The following is a 13,557-nucleotide window of genomic DNA, read 5'->3' as shown; positions in this document are numbered from 1 at the left end:
CCAGTCTGCTGCCCCAGCACGCCCCACATAACATGTTCTGCCGGGGGCGTGTCAGTGAGGAGAGCCTGCTGCCCCACCCCGTCAGGAACACACCATGCTGTGCAGGAGGGCCGCGTCACTAAGACCCGCCCCGTGACGTACAACAGGTACCATGCTGTGCTGTGGAGGGCTGCGTCACTAAGACCCGCCCGACGCCCCACCCCGTCCTGCATAATGTTCTCTGCCGGGAGCTGTGACGGCTATGGCAGAAAACATTATAAATCCACACAGAGCGAGCTCTGACCAGGCGCAGGGCCGTGGAGCTAGCTGTCAGCGGCGCCGTGGACCGGCTGAAAAACCCCCAACGGCCCGGTCCTGGTCCGCGGACCGGCGGTTGGGGACCTCTGAAGTTTAATGGATGTGTGAGAGGAAGAGCAATTGTGTTACCATTCTTTTTCTGTTGATTTAACAGCTTGTTTGGGTGGTAAGTTGGTGCTCTTATGTACCTATAATTAAGTGGTAAGGTTCACATTAAGGGATCAGATGAACGCCATGTAGTATAGGCTGTAATACTGTAGTATTTGAGTATACAGTGAATATAAATACTGTAGTCTTCTATAACGTGTAGCCTGTGGCTGAGGTCAACAAGGGTACAAAGACGAAAGCTTCAGTGCCCCACATTTAAGTCATAGGCAGAGCAAGGTAGGACATATGAAGTCTGTGTACACATGCCCTGCAACTGTGCCATTTAAATGCTGCTACAAGGGGCAGATGCTGGCTGTATAAAAGCCATCTACCATGCGTGGAGGGAGCTCAGGAGATAAATCTCATGCGATTTTGCACCAAATTAGATTAAAAAGGGAACAGTTGCTAATGCCTACTTGATAAACCTGATTTTCTCTCTTCTACCCATGACAAAAACAAAAGACCCACACAAATGCAGAGAACATATTTTTATAAATCGTGCCATAAAAGTACAGAAAGTGTGAAAATTGAAGAAGTAGGTTACCCAAGTACTAATTGAAAAGCAGTGAATACCAAATTGCAAGAGTCACACAATATCACCTTCAAAATTAAGTGCAAACATTTGGGACATCGGGATCACCTATGGCATTTCAGGCATTTGCTGGATGTTCAACCAGTTGAGGGGCAAAAGGGCCCACCAACCATGTTAATGGAGTGTTTGCAACTACATAGCTTAGAAGCTCATTCACATGGTCTTGGACTTTTGTGGCTTGTTCCCTGCTTCGAGTCAGAATTCCTGCCGAGATATCTTTGAGTGAGCCAGCAGAAGAAAAGGAAGCATGCAAGTCTTGAGCAGTTTGCCGCAGTTGTTGCATTCGGTCCTGTATGTTAGTTGGCAGGCCTTGTGCACTGGATACCAGAGTAAAGCAGGTGGTTTGTAGTTGCTTGGTCAGTGTACGGGTCATGGCTAGCACACGAGAATCTAGTGGCTGCAAGAAGAGGTGACATTAGCACATAATCAAGCTTAAATCTACTAGTTCTGATCTTATGTCAGCACAATAATTTACAAACACTGAATGAGAATCCAAAATTTCCCAACAGTGCCTTTGACATGTAGTTATGAATCAAGCTCCCTATAAGATGCTAGTGACAAGGGATTAATACCAAGAATCAGAGGCAAGGTGTTGCCAGAGCTTTACAGGGTGGGGGAGTGGGAAGGTTAGTGCTCATTGGATTTGAGCCTTCTTTGTTTAGACATTCAGCACGGGTGCAAGTCTGACCCATCATAAAATATTGGGGAACAAAGTGTTCACACAAAGCCCCATTCTTTGAATGACCAATTCCCCTTACAGTCAATTACAGGCCTCTCTCCTGTTTAAGTGGGAGAACTAGCACAATTGGAGGCTGACCAAGTTCTTGGCCCAGAGTATACAGTGGGGAAAGTAAGGGGGGGGGGGGGGGCTTGTGACAGATTCCCCTTTAACAACAACACTACCCCCAGCTCACTCAAGTCTTAGGAATTATAGTATCTACAATGCATTGTATTTTATGCAGATGGCATCAATGTTTGATAGCATTCCAGGCTAACAGTATGCATTTGTAGCCAATTTGTCCTTTAATTAACAGCACATAGTATCACATGTCAGAGTCACATAATGTTGGTACCAGGTTCCATTTTCCAACATTTACCCCTATAACCCTGACAGATGCTGTATGTATTTTAACAGATTCATCATCCCCAGTTTTTTAAAGTTCTGTACATGGTCAAAGTAAATTTAATGTTGTGGTGCCACCTATTCCTATTGCCAGGACTAGTCCAACAAGTGTTCAGCTCAGCAATGTATAGTCTCTTCTGCCAAAATTCAAGTCCAGATAACCAATTCATGTCCCAACCTTGTCCTTTCCAACCCATCCAGTTCATGCCCAGTAACCGACTTGGGCAGGAGATAGATGCCCCATAGCCAAGATTCCTGTTAATGTCCTTGTGCTGGAGTTTGAGCACAGGATTCCAAGAGGGCTTGGCTGGCACAGTCTCTCCCTGTTGAAGGCCTCCTTCGCATGCCAGTGTTTGCAGTATGTGGCATAGGATGCCACATGTACCCATTAGAACCCATGCTGCTGTGCACTTTAACACAGACCATGTTTATGAAAACCAGAGACAATGTCATTTGTGCCATCAGAAAACTGACAGTGGCCAATATAAGTCAGTGTAAAACATGTACAGCATAGATGGCATACATGTGCTATATGCGTTTAACATTGCAGAGTATAGGAGAAGCCTTGTAATCTTGCCATACTGGAAACACTAATGGCACTGGTACGGTTTTTATACAAGTGTGAATGGGCCCTCCCTCCCCAAGACTGTATATTACTGAGTGCACTCTTGGACATGAAAATTATAAGGGCTAATGTGGTGTGATGATATTAAATAGCAGTTTTGCCCAAATGTTCAGAACTTTACATGACTCTTGGGACAGTGAATCACTGTTGAGACATGCAGTGCAGTTAGCACACATCCTGGTGACAGATTCCCTTTACACAGCATTAATAGATGAGCCAGATTAAAATTAGGAACAGGGAAATCAAATTCAGGAAACAAAGATTTTGTAACCATCTGCACACCAAAGGGCAGCAAGATCAGCACATACACCACTTGTTGTTTCCAGTCGCCCGCATCAGGAGTCAAGAGCCCATGCAGGCAAGATCAAGTCAACTTATTCTTCGTTCCTATTCGGGTATGCAGAGTATTGCGGGTGCTCGGGTGACATGAGAGTCCCTACAGCCACATGTCTTGCGGCTGTCTAACAACTGCGAAACATGTGGCCACTGGGACTCGAACATGTCACCTGTGCACCCTAGGTAAATGTGTGTAACAAGCGCTTGCACTCATCACTAATTATGGACAAAATAGTTTGTCAGATTATTCTTGTACTCATTTTGATCTAGTGTGTAGGTCTGTTTCTCATAACTTCTCTATAGACTTGTTCAATTTTCACATTACCTGTTCAGGTGCTCCCTCACCAGCCACAGACGCAGTTCCAGACTGCTTGTGACTCCAATCAAGCCACAGCTGGTGCAGTTTCTCTTGGCCACCATGTACACTGTTCTTGAGCATCTCCATCTAACAAACAAGAAGCCCATTTTTATTAGAACTATGAAGATGGGGGGGGGGGGGGTAGAAGTGTATTTAGCCTCTAATGGTTTAGAGAGTCCTACCAGGTCAATAGTTTGGCGCAGCTGTGCTAGGGTCTCCACAGTGCTGACATGGGCACTCCTCACCTTGCCCAAAGAATGCTCGTATGCCCGGTGACGGAGACGAGAGGACAGAGAACCCAGACGAACATAATAATTTTGCTGTTCTCTTTGCTGTTGAATTGGAGCAACTTCAAACCCCTCTACAGTGGAGGCCAGCTGAGCTGTAAATGAAAAGTCCAAAAGGTGATGTAAAGAAGACACTGTTCCATAGTCAGGCATGACCAGATTAAGTTAGTGTTCAGCAGTACTTTGTAAGATGCAGTTTGTTGTCATGGGCACCTACTCAATACTTCCTCTGCACTGCTAGTTATAGGATTAAACTCAACATGAGGCCTCACTAGTACCAATGTTGGCAAGGCAAGCCAGGAGTCCCTCACCAAGTGGGCAACTATTGGCCAAGTGCAAACAGTACAATGACCTTTCATGCACAGCATGGAAAATAGGTACCACATGGTATGATTAAAAAACTGGGATGGTGCACACTCCTGCCATCATAAATTGGAATTTTCCAATGTAAAACAGAACCAGAGTGTTTTTTTTATGTTTAAAATATAGCAATTGAGAATGCATCTCATCTAAGCCCATATACTAAGCATAATTGCCATATAGTAAATTTAATAGGTTGAGAAACAAGCAGTCGGGTTCTACAAGAGATCCTAAGAGTGCCACTCGTGTAGTACACGTGATTGCAGCACTAGTGAAGCCACCCTGCCAAGTGCGGAACAGACTTGTATTAATCGTTACTTACCTAGCTCTTCGTCGGTCATGGGAAGATAATGATCAACCCACTCTTCAGATTTTCCCAGGACTGTATCCAGACTGCTGGTCACAAACTGGCCTACTTGTGTGTCCTTCACTGTTGAGACTACGGACCGAGTGGCATCCACGCTTCCCTGTACTGCACTGGCCGCCAAGCCCATTATACCAGACACTGCACTTGTGACTGTATCACGGGCACCCGTCACAGTGCTAGTTACAGCGCCAACTACTGCATCACGTGCTCCAGTCACCAGCCCTTTTGTGTCTGATACAACCTGCAGAAAGTCAGATAAATGTCTGGTCTGTTGATGGCTTAAAACAGAGGTCCAATACATAATCATGTTAGAGCGCAACACTTAATTAAGATAATTTGTTAAAAATGGCCATACTGCTGTTACATACACCTGTACCACTAAAAGTATAGCATAGCAAGTATAAGTATAGCATCCAGTGCTAGTGTATAAACACATACACTGACCAACTCATGGAGGAGTGATTCCAGCCAATTGCAATCTCAAGGATAAACACTGTAAAGTTATATTATACATAAAGAGTAACCAGCTCACAAGATATTGTCAAAATACCCATTCATGTGTATGAAAATGTAACCACTCTGAAAAGCATGAAACAGTGCAATTTTCTTGATAAATGTGGATTCCATTAATGGGACCCATATCTACGGCATATCCTTTGTATATGACAGATGTACATAATGGAAATAACCAAGAACATGGCACTATAAGGCCACATTCAGAGAAGTTAAATGCCCACAAGTACAACCTGGACAGCACCTTAAGTATTTGAACAAGGATTTGCTTGAAAAACCTAATTTTGATTCCAAATAGTAAGAAAAAAAAAAAAAAAAAAAAGTGTACAGAAAAATACTTGGTCAGACCTTACCTTCTCAGTTGGCTGCTGAAGAATAGGTAGTGTGGATTCCAGTTTGTCTAAACCTTTGCACGCAAGCTCGTTAGCAGTGGCAACTAGAAAGAATGGAACAGTATCTTTAATATGCATTTTAGTTCTGAATTCCATCTAAACTGGGAGGAGAGGTTAACATTTAAAAGAATGAACACAGGCATTTAATTTATTTTAAAGTTGCATTTCATGCCTTTTGTTTCCTTAAAAATTCAGTTTGTCTTTTGAGCTAGTTTCCCTACACATAAGTGGCCACAGAATGAAGTGTTAAAGTGAATCTGTCACCCCCCTGGCACTTATCTGACCTCTAATATGGGCATACAGGTGATAGGTATAGATTTACATTAATCAGTCAAGTTTGATGCTTGCAGGCCTGGGGCCCCTGAAGAAATCCCCACCTCCTGTGGCAATTATAATGTCTCCCCTCTCCCCTGCATGTCACAGTGCCCTGTGATGTGCAGTTGCCATGGCCAAATCTGGGCACTGACATGCAGGGGAGGGAAGCATAGTTCAAAAGGTAGGGATTTCTTCAGGGCCTGGTCTGCAAGCATCAGAAACTTGATTGACTAACAAGACCCAATATGAGGCATACATTTACATTTCTAATTCTATCACCTGTATGCCATTAGAGGTCAGATAAGTGTCAGATTCCCTTTAAGAACCCAGTGAGGTCATTCTAGCAGGAGAATTTAGCTTTTCTGTTTAAGGCCATGGTCACACCATGGTTTCAGGTTCTTTTTTTGCAAATTTTCAGATGCCTTTTGCAGTACCAGCAAAGTATGAGATTCTAGAATTTAGTTTTTTTTGTTTGTTTTTTTATAGCTCAGGATTGGGCCCTTCATGTTTTTTTGGAAACTAGAGATGTCACTTTCACCCATAAAAAGTAATAAAAGTGGCAAAAAACCCCTAACCAGAAGGAGATTTTTTTTTCACTGAACTTTGTGTACATGCATAACAGACAAAGGGACAATTTAAAAAAAAAAAAAAAAAAAAAAAAAAAAAAAAAAAAAGTGTGAACATAGCTTTAGATCCTCAACGGAGTTCTAACCACAAAAGGTGAGCATTAGCCTTTATGTGAACACAAGTGAGCGATGGAAGATAAATTACAAGCTGTCAGAAGTGGGCTGATGAACCCTTCTCAGAACTCATGCTACTGTTAGTGTGCAAGATCCCCCACCGGCCTTTACCTATAAACAAAACTTACTTGGCTGCAATAGCACAGCCGGCATAATAAAGCTAATGACACGTTCCTGTTACGTATTGTTTATCAGTACCTACTTATGTGGAGTTCGCTAAGCATCTGAGCAGCTTTATCCTTCACACTGATCACTGCAGGTACACATTACACTTACTCTGTGGCTCCAGTATGCTTATAAGAGGCTTTGATCCAGTCACAGCAACATCAGTTAAGGTCTTGGCTCCTTTCTCCGCCACATCGCAAACATTACGGATGTACGGGTGACTATCCTTAGTAGTGTTGTACGCAGAGCTCACCACACTGCAAGCAGCGCTGACCAGAGGTAGCTGTGCGACACGGTCCACCACATTCTGTGGGAGAATATACCATTTACTTTGCTGACCCAGGAAGACAAGAGAAAAGCAATATGCATTTTATAAAGAGCGTGAACTACTCTGATCAAGGAACCAAAGATGTGCATCATAACAGGAGCTGGCCTTATAATTAACAATGGGGAGGGTCTTTTCACAGCCTGTGTAGAGCAAAAGGAACTTTCATCCTGATTACAAAAAGCCATTGTGGATTCTTGCCACGTGTGGGACTGTAACAGGAATGGTCAGCTCTGACATTTTAGAGCAAACCAGAACTCCTCAGTCTGAAAGTGTATATAATATTCCTGGGAAAAATCCTTTAGGCTATAGCACTTGTATTTGGTTCACTGTAACAGTTGAGATGTTATTTCACTTTGGAGCATCACTCCAGTGATTTATTCCCCCTGTACAATGTTAGAGGAGGTCTGTCAGTAGGACCAACCTTCCTAAGCCATCTATATGGGCATGCAGATCACAGGAAGCTGAATAAAGTGATACTTTGGTATCTAATTTGAGGTCTTCTGTCAGAAATCCATGTATTCCTTATATGTAAATTACCTCTCCCAGGCTATGTGCTGGACACTGAGCTACATGAGAATCTGCCTCCAGGAGAGGATTTTAAATAAAAGGAGGAGTTATCAGTGTGATCTATAATGGCTGCTCTCTGCAGAGCTGTGTGTGATTATACCTGACACATCTGCAGGTTCCTCAGCTTCCATCTCACAGGCAGACAGGGTTGCAATACAGCAGAGCTGTGATAAACTTCAGTTCTACTTTTGTTACATGTCTCAAACTGGTAACTACCTTTTAACAACCTTGGATGTCTAGGCATGTCCAAATTATCCCTGCCTTTGATGCAGAGCCTGCATCTTCCCCTGCACATGACAGCTGACCTGATCAGCTGTCATGTGCCTTTAACATCTGCAGGTGGATCTGAGATCCACCTTCAGCTGCTAAGTGCCGCTGTCAAACTGACAGTGGCATTTAACATGCACCTGACGGAAGCGCATCACAAGACATGCTCATCACGTGATCATGGGGCGCCGATGGGTTGTCATGATAGTTGGGGGTTTACAGAAGGCCCTTCCCTTGTACGTCTTCTTCAGCCCTGCTAGGTGTAGCACAGGCAGACAATTGCAGCTTCAAGTCTCCCAAGGAGATTACTGAGGCAATTAAAGAGTTAGAGTTTTTTTTTTTTTTTTTTTTTTTAAAGTTATGGTTCTGGGAAGGGGAGCAAAAAAGAAAAGTGCAAAAATTATGAGGTAAAGTGGTTAAAATAATCTCTGGAGCAGATTCACTTAAATTCATGTCTGGCACAGCTCATTTATATAAGAAAAATTGTGATTTCTGTGGAATAAAACATCAGATCAGATATTCCACTCAGCTTCCTTTGACCTACATGCCCATGAAGATGACTTAGGAGAGGGGACCCTACTAACAGGTTCCCATTACATTATACAGACTCTTGCTGGTGACTTGTGTCATCTGTACATTCCTCCCCATTGGCAGCTGTTACACAATTTCCAGTCTGACTCAATCCTCTACATGTCCTCATGTGGACAGGTCACTGAACTGCCAGGAGCCACGGGATTCCTGTGGGAAGCATTATCACATTACTATCAGCATGGCCCCTCAACTTCCACTGCAGAGAGTTTCAGTTTTAAAGACAAGCTGGCTGTCTAGCCCAGTACATTAGCCGAGCCCCATCAGATGTGATGGAGTGTAACACTACCTAGTAACCCGAGAGACACCCACCTATATAAACAAGCCAATACAGAGGGAGGAGAGACGCTCCGCGCCCATGTCACCACCAACATGGGAGGTTCAGGGAATAGGATTGGGCCAACATACAGAATTAGTGGAAATATTGTGGGAACACCATTCCCATTATAAGTGTACAGAGGAGGTTAAAGGGGGCCTATTACCAGGTCAAAAGTGGACAGCTTTTGCTCATGTTATTCCTGAATACTAAGGGGAGCAGAATAAGAACTAATGTCATCGCCAAGGGAGATTGCATTCAGGAATGCATTTAAGTCTTTGGGACTCGACCCCCTGCCCCACCACCCCTCAGTGAATGTTTTGATTCACAAGCCAATTCTGTACTGCCAAACCTAGTGCTAGGTGTTAGCTACATGGTTCTGAGATCTTGGTGAAAACTTTAAAGTTGCCAAAGATGGGAGCTACAAGTCAAGGACTAGAGTGTCCTCCTGTACTTTTCCTTATTCCATGTGCCCAGTACAGGACAAAGCAGCCATCTGGGGCCACAGAAAGAACCTGGCAAGATAGAAGGGATTGCCCTTTTAACAGCAATGTTTCCCCTCTCTCCAGAAGGTGTGCACACAAGGCCTATTTATGGGGAGAATGTAGATTGTGACCAATTTCCATGATAAAGGATTGAGAAGGAGGAAACAATGCTCCTAGGAAGGCTATAAGTGTTAAGAAACCCATTCTAAGGCACATACACTATTAGACACAACTTGTACAATAAAGGGTTCACTACCGAGCTCAGGAATCCTGTTGGTCCTGCTATGGGAACAGACAAATAGAATGGTGTCTAAAACAGATCTGTTGCATGATCAATGGACAGAAGTAGAGGGCCATCCTATTGGATGTAGGGCATCATGCATAATCCTTATCTCCTGTTCAAAAACATGCAGATAACCTATTAAGGCCCCATAACAGTCAATAGGACCCAGCTGCACCAGTTATGCAACTCCTGTTTTGGATATTTATTCCAAGTCTCTAAAGATGGAACTCACAAAAAGCAAATTCCTGGACACTCATTAGAACAGAGCTTTGCATTTTCTACCCTTGGGAAATAGGCTCTGCATTAAATAAAAAAACATTATCAAGTGACAAACCATATCTGTATCAGGTCCACATGACAGGACCAACACCCTCAACGTGATCACATTTGGACCGTAACATGGTTAGTCCTGGATAATGCAGGAGATTTCATGCAAAGCATAGGAACAAGTACTGTAGTTGTTCTGTTATAAGGGTGTTGCATCAGGAACTGGACGTACTGTTATCTGGGCAGAGAACAGTTCCTGGCAGCAAGATGGACTATGCAGGTGGCTAGTGAAGATCCCATATTATCCAAAAATCCTGACATACATGTACTACATGGAAAGTAAGCTTATCACTTGAGCCCTCTGTAGATATACAAGTGTTCAAGAAATAGCTACACTTCTATTCAGTATATCAATCCTTTCTGTAGGGAGTTGAGTTTTTTTTTCTGAAACCAGTGGTAAAGAACACATTTCTTTGTAACAAAGAAAGATCTTGTAGAATCTTAGACGCTCTAGTTTTTTTGTATTAGTCACCCTGCTTAATTAGGATACATTATCTAGACTCTGGCAACATCTCAATGTCCCTTTCCATGCCATGCTTATTTATGGGCACCCTTACACCCCATGTATTAGATAAGACCTCATCTTGATAAACATTCACCCCTTACCAACATGACTTAGTTATGTTATATGCCTGCTCCCTGACTGATATGGGCTCAGGAACCAAGCCTGCATATGATGTCTGATATTCAGCCATCATCTGTCTCTAACAGTCACATGAGCAGAGCTCCACTCCATGCTGTAAGCCTGTTAAATGTCATTGTCAGATATGACAGTGGCACTTACACAGCACCAGCAGGGTGGCATTATTCCATGCACAATTGTCAATGAGTTGTCATAAGAGTCTGCTGTAGACCCTCATGCCAGTACTTCTATGAACATCTGCCAGAAGGTGGTGTTCAGTGAAGACCATGATTCCATCCCCCAACATACCACAAGCATTAGTATGATCATGGGTTCAAGTCCCCTAGGGGGACTAAGTACAGGGAAAGTTTTACCAACCTGGAAAATCATTGCTAGGTTATGCTTACCATATATTGAACATTGTAATTAAGTGCCAGTTGTAGAATTACACTCTCACCACACATAAATACAGCCATGTCATGAAGGAGTTAAAGGGGGGGGGGGTTATCTAAGGAATACAAGTTATTACCTATCCTGATCGGTGGGTGTCCGATCCTGAACACCAGATTTGAGAACCATTACAAAATGGCACAGAGGTCAGCCGCCACTGCTGGAAAAGGGCTGAGTGCAGCCCCATAGGGAGTGAATGGAGCAGTGGGTAAGTCAGCACACTGAGGTTACATTCTAACAGGGATAAGATTTGCCTAGTCAGCCAATCAGTGCAGGTCCCAGTAGGCAGACCCCACTGATCAAGTCATCAGTTATACATTAGCTGAGGCAGTGTACATTCCATCAGACACTTATATAAGAGGTCCTGTCTACTGTATGGTTTCCATGACACCAAGATGTAGTGACAAGTCTGACAACTTGTGCCACAGATTCCACTGTACATGTGAACATGGCCATAAGAGAAGATCTAGAGCAGCTCTACCACAGGGAACCTGGTCTCACTACAGTCCTACTATGTGATCGGGCACTTTAACCAAGTATATGTCGTCCTTGAGGGAAGGATACAAAGGGCAGCTGTGATCTCCACGTCTAATAAGTGCCCTGATGGCGGAGATAACAGGGCGCACTGCGCTGCAGAGTCCAGCCTCACACTCACCTGCAGCTCCGGGCTCTCCGACACCGGGGCACCGTCATCCGCGCCGTTAGTTGCCATGATGCCAGAGATTAGTAGCCGAGATTTCACCTGAGGACAGAGGGGGGAGAAAGTCACGGGGGAGAAAGTCACGGGGGAGAAAGTCACGGGGGAGAAAGTCACGGGGGAGAAAGTCACGGGGGAGAAAGTCACGGGGGAGAAAGTCACGGGGGAGAAAGTCACGGGGTCCGACACTACAATACTTTATACACGACAGACGGCCACGTGTGTCCAATCCACCCAGAGCCGGGTAGGACGCGCAGGTCCCAGGCCGCTCCTCACTCACCCACGAAGTGCTCTGCCTCTGCTCACCTCCGCACACTTGGCCGCTATATAAAGGGTGACGTCCTCTTCCCAGGGCGGGGTAAGGGGCGGACTGGGGGGAGTCAGCAGAGGAGACTTGCCCAGTAATGCCGGGGTTCAGGAACATACTGTGGAGCTGGTCAGAAGTCAGGCTGCCCCCTGAGAAAGAGCTGGTTGCCACTAGCAACTACCTCCCCCACAGTGTGTGTACAACCTCCGGCCCTGGGCTCCTAATGGCACTGTTCACATTGCTGTTTGATAAATGGCTACTAATAAACACTGATGCCCCCCTTCCCCGTTGACTTATTTTGGGGAACATGAGCAATTCACACGTCTGTGCTTCACCAGCATGGGCTATCCATTTGCAGACAGGTTGGCCCAAGGCCTTCACATGTCCAAAAACTGGTATGGTCCAACCAGATGACCCTGTTAGGCCGAGTTCACACAGGACTATTTCATGGCCCTTATGTGGATCGCAATGCCCAGACTAACCAGAGGTCTCCCAAACTTACGGCCCCATAGACACATATTTCAGATCAGGAGACCCGCGATCAGTCCGCCAGCCATTGTGGTCTTATACAAAAATATGCTCCTCTTAAAGGGATTGTCTGGGATTCATTTTTATTTCCCCACAGACTTGTATATGTAGAGAATAACAAACAGCTATAGTCACCCTCCCCACACTGGCACTGCGCTGCAGCCAGTCACTGGCTTGTGCCAACTACATTGGCATCACCGCTGAGCTTAGTGACTGACTTCTGTGGTGACAAGTGAGATAAAAATTGACCATTTTTTATGGATAATACTAAGATAATTTTTTAGACGCTGTGTGAACTTAGCCTAAGGGGGCAGACAGACGGCTGTAAATGTGGCACCCCAGGGGTCTGGTTACCACAGTAATAGAAATATTATGTCTGAGAGCAAGTGGGAGGTTTCTCTGGTCAGGAGCCCTAAGCATGCAACACTGCCCACCCAGACCTGGGAGGGGAGGAATCTGCCCTTATAAACTGGGTCTGGGGCGGGATTAAGTTAGTTCCAGACACAGGGAGAGTTACAACAGGAGCTCTGTAGGAGCAGGAGCGAGTGCCAGAGGCTGGAAGCTAGAAAGCTCGCCTTGGCTGAAGACACTAAACCCGGACACGGAGTCCGAGGCTGTGGGGACATCCAGGTCCAGCAGCAGAATCCAACTGGCAGGGGATTCCATGTCCTCTGGCCTTAGAAGCCCGGAGGCACGGTCACAAGCAAGGGACCAGCACCGCCATCGTGAAGCGGAGGCTAACGGAAGGCCCCAAGTCACCGGCCATACGGGTGAGCACCACACGGTATACTCAGGGACGTGGGCTACTTCTACCCGCATAGAGCAAGGTAGCCAGGAAAGAGTGCAGATAGTCGGGGAGGCCTACAACTCCACCTGGCCAGGGGAGATCCTACTTGCTTACAGACTGACCAGGCCCCTACTGCTAACCAGTACTCCCGGGAGGGTCTGCATTATACCATCAGTAAAGACCCTGAACTGCACCACACGTCTCTGTGTTTCATCGCCGCACCAGCACCATCAGTCCTGGGACGCTCACACCATCACTCCCATCATCCACACTAGCTGCCCTGAGGCAATACTTCTCCCGTGGGGAGTTATTCCATACTCGGCTGCGCAAACTACATCAGCCTCAGCGGTCTGAAGCGCAGCGGCGGTCCCCACTGACCGCAATCCAC

The 13,557-nt window shown here is 45.3% G+C and overlaps 1 protein-coding gene across 1 annotated transcript; it reads right to left on the bottom strand.

Moving 5' to 3' along the window:
• Positions 1-917: 917 nt before the first annotated feature.
• LOC141149936 (perilipin-3-like) lies at positions 918-11,986 on the bottom strand. The gene is made up of 8 exons (XM_073636931.1): positions 11,828-11,986; positions 11,506-11,592; positions 6,729-6,924; positions 5,359-5,441; positions 4,448-4,733; positions 3,661-3,860; positions 3,446-3,565; positions 918-1,433 (listed from the first exon to the last, which is right to left on the bottom strand). Exons 1-8 carry the CDS (start codon positions 11,969-11,971, stop codon positions 1,095-1,097), a joined length of 1,455 nt encoding a protein of 484 aa, XP_073493032.1. The 5' UTR covers positions 11,972-11,986; the 3' UTR covers positions 918-1,094.
• Between the last annotated feature and the right edge of the window lie 1,571 nt (positions 11,987-13,557).

The sequence above is a fragment of the Phyllobates terribilis genome, unplaced genomic scaffold (genome assembly GCF_046119375.1).
Source record: "Phyllobates terribilis strain yellow unplaced genomic scaffold, ASM4611937v1 Scaffold_1__5_contigs__length_1240528914, whole genome shotgun sequence".
Lineage (NCBI taxonomy): Eukaryota > Metazoa > Chordata > Amphibia > Anura > Dendrobatidae > Phyllobates > Phyllobates terribilis.
Note: the sequence above shows the minus strand (reverse complement) of the source record. Positions and strands in the feature narration are given on the sequence as shown.